This window comes from Accipiter gentilis, chromosome Z, assembly GCF_929443795.1.
Source record: "Accipiter gentilis chromosome Z, bAccGen1.1, whole genome shotgun sequence".
NCBI classification, from domain to species: Eukaryota; Metazoa; Chordata; class Aves; order Accipitriformes; family Accipitridae; genus Astur; species Astur gentilis.
In genome coordinates, this window is record NC_064919.1 from 53256229 (window position 1) to 53274453 (window position 18225).

The 18225-nt window shown below is 40.1% G+C and overlaps 1 protein-coding gene across 1 annotated transcript in view; it reads left to right on the forward strand.

The window, feature by feature from the left end:
* Nucleotides 1-18225, forward strand: part of FREM1 (FRAS1 related extracellular matrix 1) — a 62135-nt gene that overhangs the window by 31763 nt on the left and 12147 nt on the right. The window contains exons 21-29 of the mRNA XM_049794691.1: nt 366-507; nt 1919-2114; nt 2867-3131; nt 7799-8213; nt 9493-9694; nt 10172-10316; nt 12590-12719; nt 14142-14214; nt 17160-17309. Of these exons, the coding sequence (XP_049650648.1) occupies nt 366-507; nt 1919-2114; nt 2867-3131; nt 7799-8213; nt 9493-9694; nt 10172-10316; nt 12590-12719; nt 14142-14214; nt 17160-17309 (1718 nt within the window). The remainder of the gene's footprint in view (nt 1-365; nt 508-1918; nt 2115-2866; nt 3132-7798; nt 8214-9492; nt 9695-10171; nt 10317-12589; nt 12720-14141; nt 14215-17159; nt 17310-18225) is intronic.

An 18225-nucleotide genomic window follows, 5' to 3' on the forward strand; every position in this document is an offset into this window, starting at 1 on the left:
AGCCCGTATTGCTATGGTCTGTAGTAGCAGTAACGTATAATACAGCCTATTGGTTTACATTGTCCTCTTCTTATAAATTGTATGAAGGTAAGCAGAATAGGGCCCAAGGGAAGAAGACAGACATGGTAAATCCCAGGTTGTTGTAGGTATCTGTTTTGTTGTTTTTTTGCCAGTGTAAGGAGAAGCCGGTCTACCCTGTTTGATTTTTTTTCTATTTTGAACTGAAATAGGCACCCTCCTTCCATTCTTTCTGCAGTTGTCATTTCTGTCAGTATCTGGTAATCCATATTCCTGGCAGACAAATTATGTGTTGGAAAGGTTACTTTTCTTTTATTGCATCAATACATGACTTTCAATTTTTGCAGGAAAAATGATATAGAGGTGAACATGGGTGAAACTCGAATAATTTCTAGTGCTGTTCTGTCAGCGGAAGATAAAGATACCCCCAGGGAGAGAATTTACTACTTATTTGAAAGACTTCCAGAAAACGGTCAGCTTCAGCTCAAGGTTAGTCTTTGTACTTCAACAAAAAAGCAGGCATGCAAAGAACTCTCCCTTTTTAGGGTAGAATGAAGTTCACCTTCCTTTTCTCCCAAATGTCTGTCATGTTTTGAAGTAGATGGCTGTGTCCAGTTTGATTGTTGAAAGAGTGGTTGAACTAAAAAATGATGCTGTCCCAGAGGCTTTGACACTAAAGGCCAGATCCTCAAAAGAAGGAGAGGGAGGGTGAAAAGCATGGCAGATCATCTGAGGTGACAATGGAGACAGAAGCTGGGAGAATCAGCCCATGGAGGGGGAAAACCAAGCATCAAAGCTGGGATGGGGTGGGGGGGTGAGGGGGGAAGTCTTTGATCAAAGAAAAGTGACAAGTAAGGCATTACTTCAGTTACTTCAGGGTTCATAAATAATGGAGAGAGATCTGTGTGAAAGACTGAGTAATAAATCATGAGTTAGAAGAAAAGTATGGGAGGAAGAAAGGGAAAAAAGGAAGAAGATGGAAAGGATATAGCAAAAGGAAAGGCAGAAAATAAGATTAGAAATGGAAGGAAAGAGATGACCATCTCTTGACCAAAGATAAGCCACAGGAACAAAGATAGAAAAAATGCCTGTTTTTAATTGCATGGTTATATAATAGAAAAATAATAGAAAATAGAAAAAAAATATCAGTGTTTAAGACCTGTGAGCCTGCAAAATATTTTGATGCTGGATGCCTGCAAGACCCCTGTGGATCACATGAGACTTTTGAATGAAAGGGGTCCCACAGACTAGGGTGAGAGACAGCTACTGGCTGGAGTCTGACAGTTTGAACAGATAGGGTACTAACATGTATTTGAGCTCTCTGTCCTTGATAGCCTTTGCTCCAAAGCTAGTGACACTGTTACTAGTCTGAATGTCAAATATACAGGTCAGTCCCATATAGGGTACTATGCTATCTTCAGAAAACCAGGAAATTTTATTGGGCAATTCACATTTTTCTGTCAGAGGACCTCTGGGGCTCTAAATTGCTATGCTTCCCTGAAGTTCCCCATAGGTTCATTTCTGATACTCCTTGAGGTATGGTTTGGGATAGAACCAAGAGCAGTTTTGTGAAGTTAAGAAATAGAAAACACAAGCTGGGTCAGGAACCATTTCATTTTCATCTTGTTGGTGTCTCATTGAGGTGTGTGCAGAAATGTATTTCCTGGAGTAAAAGTGGCTAAACTCCATTTACTCCATTTTATTCATGATCACTGTATCTTCTCCAGCCTTATAGCTGCTCCAGCTATTTAATGCTCTTCCAAACTTACTATGACAGAAGACTCAATTGCTTAGAAGGGAAGCCAGGTAGCTGCCACTAACAGTCTGCAAAGAGATACAATTAACTGGGGAGGATGCATGGGACACTATCTGTTTAATGAAGGATGTTTATTTTTTCTAGGTAGGCCATGGCTGGATGACTCTCCAAACTGGAATGAAGTGCACTCAGGAAGAACTGGATATGAACCATGTGAGATATGTCCATACAGGAGCCATAGGGTCCAAGAACCAAGACAGCTTCACATTTTATCTGTGGGATGGGTACAACAGATCCCCAGCTGTGGACTTCTACATAAATATAAAGGACATGGAAAAGGGTAAAGCTCTACCACACTTGGCATTTTACAGTACCTGTTTCTGAAAGAAAAATGATCTGAGTATATGTCCTAATCCTTCCCTGAGCACTATATAGGCCCTTGGCAAATCTCCCTGCAGATCCTGAAAGTCTGCCTGCTTGGATTTCACTGCTGGCCAGAGCCCTGATGTTCCTGCTGGTGAAGAAGTGATCCTGGGATTTGCAAAGGCTCTGCCTAAGGCAATGTGTTATACCTTGCCTCCCAGGACTCCCAGCTACTTTTCAAATAGAATTGAAAATATACTTCTGAAGCTAGCTTTATGCCTGAGTAAATCAAAGTATAGAAAAATGGCAAGAATGCAATAATGTAGGCAAAACACTGTTCAGAAACCACTCTGTCTCCCAGGTTTGCACTCTAGTCTTATGGTCTCTCTTCCTTTATTGCATCCCTATTAGAAACCTAAATTAGACCAAGTTAACCTGACAAGATTGGAACAAGTGTTCAGAGAAGTTGTGCTGTCACCATCCTTGGCAGTTTTCAAGCTCTGATGGGATAAAGCCCTGAGCAGCCTGTTTATGTCTTATCTCGTGGCTGATCCTGCTTTGAGCAGAAGGCTGGACTGGAGATATCCTGAAGTCCTTTCCAGCCTAAATTTCCTATAATACTACAGTTCTATGATTTTTCTACTGATGATGGCTTGTATGTGGCTAAATAATGCATAAGAGATCAACTTACAATTCAACTATTTTAGTGTTTTTTTGTCTATCTTGCAGGAGACATTGCTGTTTCCATAAAACCTCTTCGCGTGCCAAAAGGAGATCGGGGCTACATTACAACCGATGTCCTCCTTGCACTGGACGGTACTGACAAACCAGAGGAACTCCTCTATGTGATAACCTCTCCACCCCAGTACGGACAAATAGAGTATGTCAGCTACCCTGGCATCCCCATTACAAGCTTCAGTCAAATGGATATAGCAAGACAGATAGTCTGCTATGTTCATAACACAAATGCAGTTGTCCCTGAAGATATATTCAGGTAAGGCATAACATCCCACACCCCAAACTTTTTGCCTTGGATTTTTTAAAAAAACATACAACACAAAACAAACAAACAAAAACCCTAAACAAATTATTAAAAAGAGGTGGTATCTCTGTGGGAATTCTCAATATTTATATAGCAAAGATATTTCTACTATAATACACATAGTTGTGACTGCTTTGGTAATAAATGCATTTTCTAATTGATGCTGAAACCGTAGCCAGAGACACATTCACTCAGTGATACTAGCTTCAATATTATTATAGCACTCAAACATGCACAGCTGTTAAGATTTAAGAAGGGAGGAAGGACTAAGAACATACTTTGTGGAATTTTCCTTTGGTTTCTTGCTATAGCTGGATGTAGTAAAACTGGTCCATCCAGGTATTAAGTAACTGCTTTCTTGTCTATTCTTATTTATCATATTCATTCAGTTCCAGGCCTTTTGAATCCATAAGTCGTTCTTGAACACACTGAAAACCAGTCCACTTACCCATTCTGACACCACAATAGCTCCAAAATTCACGTAGACAATTGGATTTTGGGGGTAAACCTGGTTACCTATAGGCCCAGTACAGCAGCCTAGTGATATTTAAGTTTACTTTCACCTGGTTCTGAACCTTCTCCGTAGACCAGCTTAGACAGCTTAGACGTGTACTCCTGAAGTTAATATTTCCTTATTTTGTTCTTAAATGAACCTCTCTTGGTTATAGAGTGGAATGATGTAATGAGTTATCATCAGATGAAGACAGAGTAGATGTATTGTTGCTCAAAGTCTCAGGGACAGTTTTGTAAAAGAGAGAAAAGTCAGGGAAAAAAAAAGCTCAGAAATAAGGAAAATGTTTCTAAAGGAAGAATGCTAACTTCTTGCTAGCATTGGCAATTTCCCCTGAAAACAGCTTTTGACAGAAAATGGACTTTCTGTAAAATTCCATTTTTCCCCACAAAAATAAAAGCTCATTGTTTTTCAATTTGTGACTAAGAAAAACAAAGGACTTAGCACCTAAGATCTGCAATTCAGAAGAGAACCCTTTTTACACTCTCTCATGAATAGATTCCTGATCTGAATGGTATTTTCCATGATGCATGATAAAGATTCAAGAACATGTTGCATCATCCAGTTTGAGAGCTTTTTTGCAGGGAAGTCAAGCAAGTGGGGCATAGATACATCAAATAAGCCTCCCTATGACACCGAGGCAGCTTAGGAGACATTATCTAGAGTTAAGCCAAAAGTAATTTGGGGGCTTTCCTCAGTTGAAATATTTTAAACTATTCCTTCCACTAAATTCAGTGTGGTGGAAGTTCTAGTTAGGAGATTTGTCTGATCCACTTGTAGTCATAACAGAAAAAGTGAACAGATATTCTCTGGCTTTATGTTTCTCAACTGTGAAACACTATGACCAAAATTAGAATTAACTTAGACAGTAATGTTGCAGTCATGCCAACCCTAGGTTGGGCAGCATAGGAGTGGCTTGCATCACTATGACTTCTGTACCACACTAATGAAAGCAGACCAAACAATTCTAGGGAAACTGTGCATGTGGATAAACCGAATGTCTTCTGTTTAGGCCAATGTCTAAGAACCAAACCAGAAAGTCAGCCTTATAAAAGTAAGGTTATGATGCTTTAATAAATATTGATATTCAATAACTATTTTAATCACAATAATTGATGTTGCTTGATGTTATCATTTGGAAAAGAATTTGGCTTTGTGTAGACATATAAATATTGTGGCAGAATATTATTATTATTATTTAAACAAGAAATGGTTACATTAATTATATGGGTAATTGAGGGGGGGGGGGGATTAACTGATCAGATTTTTACTTTCCACTGAAGTACTTCCTTCAGACATAAATTTGCCTGTATTGTTTGGTGCTGCTGGCCTGGAAGAAAGATTTGGCAGTGCTTGTTTGGACAGATGACTTCAAGTAATTAGCAACCTGACATCAGATGCTGGCAGCAGGATACTAAAAGAACATGTTAATGTCCTCCATTTTGACACGCTGGCTCGATTTTGTAATGAGCTGGCACTATTTATGATTCCATTTTTATCTTTTAAATGCCATGACAGATGGTAGGTCCTACAGCCAACTCTGTTGCCATCAAACTGCAGAAAGCAGGAAATGTTGGTAATGGTGAAATCAAACCATGCAACATGTCCTCCTAACTGTGCCTGAGAGTTGTCCTCTAAATTTCATCAGAGTGAGAATATTGGCTGCTCTCCATTCCTAAGGAAAAGATTAAGCAGCCGTAAACCAGAAATAAACAACCAAAATCTCCCAAAGTGCAGAAAAAAGGACATCTTGGACACAGGCAGCTTCATCACCTGTGAAATCAAGTGGTGTACAACATTTGCATCGTAAATTTCAGTCTGATGTATGTAACCAGGAGGTTTGCTTGTATTTGGTATTCTGTAGAAGACTGGACAAATTTTCAGTTTCATGAACTTAATTATCTAAGTCTTTCCCTTAAATATTGTTTGAGACATCATCCAAATGATTTTACAGCCATCAAAAGAACTCACTTCTGCTGCAGTCTTCCAGACTTTTTGAGAGATGGTTAAGGTCTTGACTGAATGTGTTTTGCTTTTTTTTTTTTTTCCTTAGCATAGTATTTATTGTGATTGTTCCAGTTCTGTATTTGATTTCAGCTAGATTACTAATAGCACAACACTTTTACCATTGGCACAACAGCATTAGGTCAGTGCAGACAGATGTCTCTAGGTTCCCAGCTGGGAATACCATCCTCAGTAAACATATTTCTAACTGCTATATAGTCCCTGGTCTGCCTATGCTCATTCCCATCTGTTTCATGGCATCCTGCCAGCTTACAAGTTGATCAAGCCCTAATCATCCAGAATTGGTGAAGTCAGTGAGGAGTTTTAGATGGACAGTCTGTGTGACACAGTAAGCTACTCCATGACCTACTGAAGGTCACTTACTTTCAAGGCACACGACAATAGGCCAGGTTCTGACCCTGTAGTTATTTAAATACTTCTTTGAGGTCTGCAGTCAAGAAAGCAATAGGAGGCAGATAATCTAAATGTCAACCAGTCCCCATTTCACTTATGTATAGTGGAAGCACGCTAGGTGGAAAGCTGCCAGCTAGGCTGACTCTCATATTGTCTGAAACAACCATCCCATGACACTGTCCCATACACAATAACTGCATAAATGTAATTGTATATGCATTTGAAGCACTGGGTATTGGAGGGTGGGAGAAAAAGGAAGGTCAGGGAATGTGAATAGTCTACCACAAGCAAATTTGTTTGCAGAACAGACTCTGCTCTGGCTCAGTCAGAACTCACCTTGGTGAAAACCACTCTCCAAGATGCTTTGCATGTACTATACAGCATAACCACAGAAACTTCTGTAGTAAGGTAACTCTTACATGCTATATGATGGTGGGGCACAAAGGATCAGGAGACATTTTCAAAGCAATTTTTAGTTTCATATACAAGTTTTTGTTACAGGCATGACAATGTGCGATGTAATTGCTTTCAGAAAAAAATACTTAAGTAATAATCTTGACAATGAAAGCTAGGATGAATTTTGAAGACTAAAAGATTGGTTTTCTCTTTATTTTTATCCACAACTAAATTTGATAATACTTTTCTGCAGAACATGCTGCACTTGTATGGCAAAAGCCCATACCCGGCTGGTAGGCTTCCAACAGATTTTCTCTCCAGCCTTGGGCACCTTTATCTTTCTCATGTTTAGGAAAGAAAATTCAACTGTAGAGCATAATCAAATCTTTAGTATATCTAAAAAATATTACTGCTTGAGGGAGAATTGTAAGAAACTATGCTGCTATTAATAGAAATTCCCAGCATGGAATAAGAACTTTACAGATCTGACCCTTTGATAAACACATGGTACAGACATCTACATTTTTAAAATTATCCTAGCAACTTGTATAGTTCTGCCCAGTATCTCCCACAGAATTTTAATATTTCAGCAAAACCTTATTTGAGTTTTGTAAAGAAACATAAATCAGTTCCTCTGAATGTACAGAAATTTACAGATACATTTAGTGTCTAAACAAACCCGTGAAGTATGATAAAGATGGATCTTTTTCCAGCTTGCTTTTTTAGGTAGTTTTGGGGCTATTGGGTACAAAAGGCTTGTAACAGTGAAAAAAAACCCAACATTGTCCAGGCAGACCATGCACTTCACACACCTCTTTCTGTAAGTTGTAGACAAAGCCAGCACTTCCACTGGCAGTTGCCACTGCCAGGTAGCCAAGTGAAGATATACTTGAGGATATGTTCAAACAAGTAGGTATGCCAGAGGGTACAATAAGACCCCCAGCCTGCCCGCCATTTTAGATCTGCTCCATCTGTATCTGAGCTAGAAGATTAGATCAGCTCTGTTATGACTGCTGAGACTGATGTGCACATCCTCAAAGCCATTCCTCTGGCATCTACTCAGATTTCTGCAGATGCATTGTAACTCTTGCCATATACCTGGCCATCTGCTTTCATGTTTTTTAAGTTATATATTCACCCCACTCACAATCTGGGTTTGAGCTCAGACCAGCTCTGCTGCTTCTGCAGTACCAACACAGGCAAGTCCTGTAGTAAAGGTGTGTATTATCATTTCATTTCAGTACTTGGTGAATCAAGAACACATGCTGAAGACTACCTTGCCTCTCTTTGCCAGATTCATCATCAGCAATGGATTGAAGACTAAGCATGGGACATTCATGATCTCTTTGGAAGCAGTCGACCAAGCTTTGCCCATGCTATCTAGGAACATGGTGTTAAGATTAGTGGAAGGCGCTATGGCACTCCTTTCTCCTGATGTCCTGCAGCTTTCAGATCCAGACACTGCCAAAGAAAACCTTACCTTCCTCTTGGCTCAGCTCCCTGAATATGGTCATCTTTATTATCGAGGGGCTGTGCTACTGCAGTACAATTTCACCCAGCAAGATGTGGACAACAGGGATGTTGCATACAAGCACCGAGGTGGGGATTCCCACATTGACAAATTTACATTTGTTGCAACAGATAGGACTAATCAAGGCTTCATCGTGAATGGGAGGGTGCAGATCGAGCCAGTGGCATTCACCATTCAGGCAAGTGTGGCCACAGGCCTACTTAAAAGAGATATATAGCATGATAAGTTGAAAAATGTAGTAATTTTGATGAGAACTGGTACTTGCTGCAGGCTATGATTTAAATGAGGTATTTATCAGCTAAAATGTTTGCTTTCTGTGTTCCATGAATAATTGACCTGGAGAATTAACTGCTTGCCACAACGCATTACTCGGGCAAAGAATTTTATAGAGTGCAAAGAGAGAGACTGTATTTAAGAGAATAAAGACATCTTGCTTATAGAGATATAAGCAAGTACATACTTATACTTGCTAAAATATTTTACACAGAAATCTCAACCCTAAAGTTGAGCCCAGCTATGGCAAGGAATGAACTTCCTCTTGCTCTGCTTTCCCACTTGGTACCCTGACCCCCTGATTTGCATGTGAGGGATACTAGGATGACTGTTGATCTTCATGTGAGGAATCTTGAATTACAGCCACTTTGCTCCCACAACTGAACAGCCTGTCTTGCTTCTGGGAGTCTTTGTAAGATGCCTGCTCTGATTCTTCCTTCTTTTGCTAGGATCTTACTGTTCCCATTTCCTTCATTTTCAAGTTTTTCCCACTGTCTCATAGGCTTACATACCTTTGCTATGACTTCTTGTATATATCTATCTGGCATGTTTCAGTATGCAAAGCAGGCCTGGTTGCATTGTATGTCAAAATTCTGTGCGTTTCAAAACACTGATACTAACGAAGAGCCTCGTAGCTTTTCCTGATGACAAATTTTGAAGTTATAGGATGAGTGAGGTGTGCCGTTTCAGCAGAAGATGAGATCTAGAAACAGCAACAACCATTGCAGAGTGCTAGAGGATTCATCAGTTGTGAAGGGTGGCACAGATTTGAGGAGACATATTGGCCAGGTCTATGACTATGACATAATCCTTAGGTTTCCATGCTTGTTATTGTAAAACAGAGGTGAGAAACCTTTGCTGGAGTTTTCATTTGCTATGAAGAAAATTACATTAAAAAGGAGAAGGACTATGGGGAGTGTGGGACATCAGGGCAGAGGTACACAATTTGTGTTGCCCTCCCCAGTGTGTGCTGTATCTTGCTGCATGCAGCAAGCTACTGGGTAATCTGGGCTTGGAAACCTCTCATGGAAAGTAGTAACTGGAGATCAGATTTCTTTTGGAGCAGACTGCAAGTCAAAGTGGCTATTGCCACCCTGAGCGGGCTACTGTGCTTTTAGCAAAAGTAGGACAGAGAATAATCTGATGCTGTAAAATGAATAAACATTTGTCTAACTTTGATTTAGGTGGATCATTTGGACAAAATGGCACCAAAAATTATTCATCTCCATTGCTTTTCTGAAGTGGAACTGCTGAAGAATGGCAATTACGGGATCTATATTACTTCCAGGTCCCTGAAGGCATCTGACCCTAATACAGAAGATGACAAAATAATTTTTAAGATTTTACGAGGTCCTCATTATGGCTACCTGGAAAATGTAACAACAGGTGCTGTCTTCTATAAACTCTGTATTTTAGGACATACCAGACCAGATTCCAAAATCTACCCTGTTAATGTTTGCTTGATAGAAGAAAACAAAGTTTCTTAGCTAACTTTGGGCAAGGTTTGAATGTAGTAAGAAAGCTTCTGCATGAAAACCCAAGTCTCATGCTCATCATGAATCCTCAAGGAGTTAGAGATGATTTTTGATACCTGCCACTGAGAAATTATTTTTTGTTTGTGTCAAGAAAAAAAAAAAAAGAGGAATATTGAACTTGGCCATCTGGTAAACATGTCACATGGGAAGAAACTGGCTGGGGTTTATAACGAGCTAGGATGTTGCTGTTTAGCTATAAAACCACATTTCTGTAATTTCATATTTTCTAAGTGTTCAACAAAAAGAAAAGTTGAAAGCAGTCTATATGAGCTATGTGGTTCTTATTAACAGGCTTTTGATTCACCTGAATGTTTCTTTTCTTTCCCAGGTGGATTTATTCAGGAAAGGTTCAGCCAAAAGGATTTAAACAGCAAAACCATACTTTATGTCATCAATCCGTCACAGGAAGTGAATTCAGACAACTTGGAGTTTCAGGTCACAGATGCCAGTGGAAACTCTGCAGTGCCCCAAAGGTAGCTCCGACCCTCAGTGGTGTGTGCTGTGGCACGCTGTGTGTGCCACCCCCCTGGGCTAAGGAATCCATGCTGGGCTTGAAGCCATGCAGAGATGAACATAGCTATGACTCAAACTGCCACTTGTTTTGCTGAATAGTAAAGAAGTTTTCTTCTCCTCAGGGAGGTGAAATACAAAGGGCTAGCTCTAGGTTAGACTGAGGCACAGTTCTCAAGGGCCTTTGGGGCCTCACAGAAAAACATAATGGAGTTTACTCTAAGTGGCAGTTGGCCATTTGGAGATCTGAGATAATGCATGCTGAGGGACGGGACTGATGCTTCATGTACATGCTCCTGCAGCTGGAGGTCACTCTTGCCCTGTGCTGATGGCAACATTTTTTTTTCACAAGCTTGAGAGCACAGTGGAGGGGATGCTCTCAAGCAGTAAAAGCTATGAGAGCCACACTTCTGCAAAAGAGCTCTGAAAGAAGGTGGAGGGCACACAGCACCTTCTTTGTCATCCACTGCCTAAATTTATATTAGGCATATTGTCCTGGGTTAAACCACGACACACATTGTCAAAATTTCCTTGTGACATATAAGCCTCATGTACAAAAATTAAGAGACTGGGGTATCGACTGAAATGTGCTTTGATGATAAAGGCCAAAAGTAGAAGTAGCTCTACAGCAGGGTCAACGTTTCTCTTCATTTCTGAGAAGAGGGCTGAATGTTCAACCAATTTACTTAAGCAGAAGTAACTGAGAAAATTAACTAATGCTATTTTCCTGGGCTAAACTGGCTACTCACAAACCAGGAAAAGGAGCAGAGAGCTGGCTCCAAGGGCCAGGCTCCTCTGCGGAGCACTTCCCTGCACGCTAGAGGAAGGACAGGGACTGAGCAGAGCTGGGGACAATGTTTTGGCCGTTACATGCTGTGCCTAAAGATGTCCCCATACGCAAACAGATCTGAACACAGCCAGCCTGAGCACTTCCCAGCTGCACTGTGCTGGCTCACAGATGCACTGATATTAAAACTACCATTAAAATGCTGCCACTCCTAATGGGGAAGTGCGGCTTCTTGTATATAAATAGCAATGCATAACACAGCTTTATGAAGAACGCAAAGAGAAAGTACTTTCTGTATGGAAAATAGGAGTTTCAGAGAAGTAGAATTTATCTGTTAGCTTCACTGGATCTCAGAACAAAGGGGAATTTAGCTTTTAAGGAAAAAATATTATTTTTAATATTGGATTTAAAAGCTTGTGAGAGGTTTTTTTTACAAAACAATTTATCACCTAATGGTCACTGGTTCAACATACAAGTTTGATTTGCATGTTGATATTATTAAAATTGAATCTCAGCTTTTATCTGAATGCTGCTGGACTACATCTGGTACATGCATCCTCTTTAGCAAAAATAAAGCAAATTGGCTTCTAAATGGGTTGCCCACAAAATGAGTATTGGAGGATATAAGAGGACAGGAGGAAACTTTCACTGGTGTTAGAGCTAGCCAACCTTGAAAGGTTTAGAAGTTTTGGAAAAGTTCAAATTGTTTTGTAAGTAGCACAGCTCATTTTCCTTCTTTCTGCTCTCTTTCATTCCTCTGACTCTCACTAATTTTTATCACATCTTTTAAAAAGGTGAGATCTTTGTTTGCTACTCTGTGCAGCATGCAATCACCCGAGGTTCAGTCACATCCCCTATAAACACTGCTGAAATTCAGTGTATGAGACACCTGGACTCAGCCACTTCTATGGCTGAAGAGTGAAGCACAGAGTACTGAAGTAACGGGCTTGGGGACACCACTCACACAGAGGCAGTGAAATCCTAGAACGTGCCCTGTACACTAGAGGACAGTTAGAGGATAGGTGAAGGAAGGTGGGAAGAAAGAAGGGTATTGCAGAGAAAAGACCAGGGAGTGAGAGTAAAATAAAACTACAGGATTAAAGGGAACCAGGAAGAAACAGTGATAGCTTGCCTTGGCCTATTTAGTGTTATGGACAATCTCTGCTCTTCTCAAAGTTGCTGCAGAACCCCTCTGGTTCTGAAACAAGGTTCAGGCTTGGTTTGGGGTAGACCAGGGCTCGACCGGAATATTTATTAACTGCCTCTCCCTCTTTCTAATCAGTCAAATCACACAAATGTGTTGATTGGGAAACAAAGGCTCAGTCTGTGTATTGGCTAAATCAGCAGTCCGGAGAGAAATGGCTCCTCACTGCAGCTTGGAGCAGCAGGGGATGGGGACAGCAGGGGAGGCGGCTTTGCTTCACATGGGCTTTCCCTCCTCTCCCACAGGCTGGAGCTACGGTGGTCTCGGATTGAAATGCAACAGACTGAATATGAAGTGTGTGAGAGCGTGGGAGTAGTGTCTCTGAAAATCACCAGGGCAGGACACTCTGCAGAGTCTGCCTTTATTGCTCTGAAGGTAAAGCTAAAAGCCAAGCTCCTAACTGGAAACTTAATAATAAATAAATAGTGGGCCCTGTTAATTTCCTCCTCAGATTTAAAAGGTATTTCAGTAATCGGCAAAGAGGCCATGCAATTCAAACCAAACTTACCAGGGCATTGCCCTTCAACCATTGTCCTGTGCCTAGCACAGATAATTGAAAAGTTTCTGAAACAACTTTCTGAGCTTTAAGTAAAAATGCTGATTAACCAAAGGTTTTGAGCAGTATTTCAGTTTTGATGACCTTCTGTGACAGAGCAGGCTGTTTCCTCTGTGACTATGTTCAGAAGCTGGGTTTCCAGGATTTGCCACTTTAAAACCCAGGCTTTGGGCAACCCGGGGTCGTGGGACTTCTCATGTCCCTGCTTAGGCTGGAAGAACCCAGGAGCTATGGGACCTTTAACTCCACAATCATGGCAGCCTCCCCCATTTCTCCCCCCACTGCCATCAGCCTAGGAAAAAGCCCAAGGAACCCCCCATATCTTCAGTAACAGTCTCTGTCTTATGTCAAAAAAATTAGACTGAAAGCTGCAGGTTATAATTTTGTAAAGCAGGGTTTGTGCAACTTGCCTTCACGAATTTTATCTTTGCTCATAAAACAGAAATTCCAGGATTTTACCAGCTCCCCTTGCTAGAAAAATACTAAAAGTTTCCCTCACAGTTTCTCAGGATTATAGCCCTAATTGGAAACATAGTTTTGATTTTTCTTCCACAGAAGTCAGTGGGAATTTTGCTACTGACTTGATCAGGGGCCATCCTGCCCTATCCTTCACAGACTTCCGTGGCTCTGCTCTGGTTGTCACTCAGCTAAAAAAGACCAGTGAAATTGATCCCAGCATCAAGAATGCAGTATGGAAGCTGGTGTCCTTTGCTGGTCTCCTATGAAAAATCACTGGAGTCCCCATACCTATGTATGTAGGTGTTCATGCCTATCCCAAAAAGTCTTTGGAGTTGACAGACAGCTCTGCATGCAAAGGCTTCCTCCAAGACCTCACAAACAGCTAAATAGGCAAACGTGGCCAGGCTGCTGCTGCTCTTCCAGGATGCCAGGATGTGCCTGTCCAGGACCCAGGTATGGCTGGGTCGCCTGGCATGGTGAAGAGCAGTGTTATCTGATGCTGCCAAGTAGCAGTTTGACAGAGGGTGAGGCAAATTTTTAAGATGAGCAAATTTTTTTGATTATGAGTTTTAAACCATGAGCAAGGACAGAATGACAGTTGCACATCACAAGGTTTATTCTCTAGGCCCTTATCTTTTTTTTTCAGCCTAAGCACATGTAAGGGTAGGCATGTCTTTTGGAGACCCCATGGAGAGGCACACGATAGCTTCAGCACACAGCAGGATGCAGTGGTTTGGTGAAAAAGGTCACAGCATGGCATTTACTGTTTGATTTCTTCTCAGGTCAATGAAATTTCTGCTGTGCTGGGAAAGGACTTTACAGTGACTCCCTCCAAGCTTGTTCAGTTTGATCCAGGTATGAACCATTGCACTGAATAATTATAAAATTAATTCACTGGTTTTGAAAGTGTGCAACCTCATTTTGGAGAGTGAAACCTATTACGTATCTGTAGCTAGAGCAGCTGAATAGAATTAAAGACACTTGGGCTCATTTTCTGGAAGTACGGTGGGCTTCCTTTGTGAATCAGTATCCTTATTACTTAGGGTGAGATGACATACAGTCCCTTTACATTAGTTCTTAAAGTATCAGAAGTGCTGAAATTATGTCTCCTAATCTCCCTACAGCTAGGCTGGGGAGGACTCAACCTGAGCTGAGCTGTGAGATGCTTTAAAGATTTAAGACATAATAGGTAAAGCCCAGGATGCTCGTCAAATTTAGACAAAACTGAGTAAAACTTAATTTATGCAAGGTATCCAAGACCAGCAAAGTGCAAAAGAACCTGAAAATTGTCAGACCTCATCTCTGCTTGCACTGTAACCGTAACGGCAGTCTGACCTTGACTGAGGCTGTAAATAGCAAGAAATGATAGTAACTGTATTATCAAAATGAGCTTGATTTTTTTGGCTGGGAGACAATCAATAGTAAAAATTAATATGAATGTGAAAATACTGAAAAAAAACTTCCTCTGTTCTGCACAATTTATTATTATTATGCTTTGGTTATCTCCTTGAGTCTAGGGAAAAAACAGTCCAGGTGCAAGTTTCACAATTTACCATACAGAAATTCAGCTTCACCTGAAAAACTTGGGTTTGCCCATATAAATAGATTACCTGGGAATGAAAACCTATTTGCTATCATAATCACTTCCTTTGCATATGCAAGTCTGAGGTTTTTTGGAACACATCCTGTTGGCATAGTCCAGGATTTATATGAGTTTAGAAAATGGGGTCCACACAGGCCTGCCATGATGTTGTCTACAATGCCAGCAGAGGTTATCCCAAGACTGCCAGCAGTAAGATTTCAATAGCAGAAAATCACAAGCCTGACTACAGAGGAGACAAAGTATATCAACTGTGAAAAGCTGAAATAAATGGCATGTATTTGATGGTAAAAATTAGTCTAAGTACTCACCTGCATTTGAAAAACAGATACGGGGAATACAATAAGTCAGTTCCAGCCAAAGCCTGGGGATTTTTACTTTAGGACTTAAGATTTTTATTTTGAAAAAAAAAAAAAAAAGGCATTGCATGCTACAGAGATTATGTAGCATTGCATCCCATGGATAAATTCCAGCTTTGCTTGCCTATCACATAGGAAAACTTGTAGTCACAAATCTGATTGCTTTGGAAATCTGCCACTACAGCCAGTCTTGAGAAAGGCAAATTTTATATAAAGGTGTAAAATGAGCAACTGCTTGTTAGTTTTCAGAGGTGGATAAGGGAGGACACCCAGCAGACAGCTGAAAACCAAAACTGGGTGGAAAGGTGGAAATCTGTCCTAGTTTCCAGTGTTTCTGGAACACACATGAAACCTCTGAAACCAGAGCCACTCTCTGAGACCCTTTATCTAGCATTACTTTTTTTTTTTTTTTTTAGTTTTAAATTAGAAGATGGAAAAATGATCTGAGCGATCAGTCTAAAAAGTCCTTCATACTGTGCTGACCCAGGATTTCAGCTCTTTCCTCTAATGTACTATACAGTCAAGCTTACGAGCCTGTGGACTGAAATGGCTCAAGATTGTTGCAAAGAGATTCTTAGTGCAAGGCCCTTTACTAGAATTTTCCTTTTCTGCTGGTCCATGCAGATTCTCCAAGCATGGGACAGTTTGCAGCTATCGTTATTGTCCTTCTGCATATGGTGGTAAGCCACATGAAAATTAAGTGTGAATGCGGACAGGAGAGATGCACACTGTTCCCCTTTTCTGGCCAGTTTCTCAGTTAAGCCAGCTGTGCTCCCTCACACAATCTTTTTTCTGTGGCTGTCTTCAAAAGTCCTTTGCTTAAGCTTAACTTTAGGGAAGGACCCTCCAGACTATTACATTCAAGGCATCAGTTTCTTAGTTCTAAATTCAGGATGTTTGATATTCACTAATTAGAAGTATTTATTAATTATTTAGTAAGGCTGACAGGTTTGTTTTAAAAACACACCTCAACTATGCTAATTGACTGGACTGGTTGGCACATTAGACTGCAATTAATAAATTGTCATGGAAAGGAGCAGAAGACCCTACCCAAGTTTATGGGTCTGTTTGTACTGACAGCTTCTCTTAGCTAGATGATTCATACTGGAAAGGAGCAAGGAAATAGAGGTTATGCAGTGTCATAAGGATGTAGAGGTTTTTTTGACAATGTTGCACATGTATCTTTGATACTCATTTTGGATGTTAGCACTGACTTTGTGATGCAGAAGCAGTTCCCAAGATGTTCTGCTGACAGCAACATGTATGTTAAGATCTGTTTCTGTCCTGCTGCCTCTGACTTTTTCTGAACAAATTTTGTAGCCTTTCAGGTAATAACCAGCTTAGTTTATTGTCTTGGAATGATCTTTTCTCATTCCCATAATGCAAGCCTGAAGTTACCCAGTAAACGAAAGCAACCAAGTAAAAATTTTGTAACCAAATATAAAATCTGGTTGTACTTCAATCTAACGTAGTCTTTGATCCATTTGCAGGTATTTAAATTCCATCTCTAAAATTAAGTTTTCAAGGTAAAAAGCATATGATATATTTTCTCTTGAAAACTGCAATGGAAGTCCTAAATCTATGTATTGTGTCATTTTGCACATCTACAGCAGCTTGTTGTTACAGAGTGTGCACTTGAACTGAATCGTAATTGCCCAGGAACAAATTTGAACTTAATGTTATTTGGAAGAACAGCAGGAGTCCAGTCAGTTGGTAGGAGCACAATAGCATACACCAGCTACTCCATTCTAGCTGCAGACATGTTAATTAATATATTTCTTTGACATCCCGATTGATTGAAATAGCAGTTAAAGAGTAATTAAAATGTTTATTTCTGTTAGGAATGTCAACCAAGATGTGGAATATAGCAATTACCTATGACGGATTAGAGGAAGATGATGAAGTCTTTGAAGTAGTTTTGAACTCCCCTGTGAATGCTGTTCTTGGCACACGGACAAAAGCTGTAGTGAAAATTTTGGACTCAAAAGGAGGTATTCTCTTTTGATCTTCATCATTAAGAAGGTGGGACAATCTTGGCTGGATAGCTGCTTATTTTCAAGCACAAGTTCTTCCTAACACTCACCTTCAGATCAAAATGCTTAATTTCTTTTTAGAGAAAACAGGTTTGACAGTTGCAGAGCCTTTATTCTCTCACACAATCATAAGCATCCTCTTAGGAAACACAGCATGGAGAAAGCAACGAGTACAAAATGAGAAGAGTGCAAGGAAAGAAACCACTTTTCATAACAACACGAGTTCAGTTCTCATCTATGAAAGTGGAAAAAAAAAGTTTTTTATGTCCATTAGAATTTTTTTTCCCAGTTATTGTTCAACAGTTGTTGCATACCTCTGAAAAAGATTTATTTTCATCTCAAAAAAGAAACCTAATAACTAAACCCAGCTCTTAGCAATGCGTCTTCTAATGCTTAACAAATGCAGTCCACAACATCACAGCACACAGCAGTGATCATTACAGCGTTTAGACTTTTATGTCTGCATTATTATTGTGGTTTTCAGTGATCAAATGCGGTGTGCCTAAAATCACACCAATAAAGAAGCAATTGTAAAAAAATAGAAATAATTAGCAAAGCAGTTGAGTCCTCTGAAAGCTGAAGAGTGTTTTATCTTCTGGTGCTTAGTGAAACCGTCTTTTAAATATTTGTGTTGCAATGTATTAGGTTTCATTTTACAAAAATTCCGTTTAAAATTTCAAATCTGTTTTCTCTTTAACATTCATAATGTAAATCAGGAGTTAATTGACACAATTAGTTTGTAGGAACAATAGTGTCCTGGATTTCTGAAGAGAAAATTGTCTGGGCATAATGGAAGTATCACCAACACTGGTTAAAGATACCTGTCTATCCATGACTAAAAAGCAACACTCCAAATCCCAAACTATGCATGAAA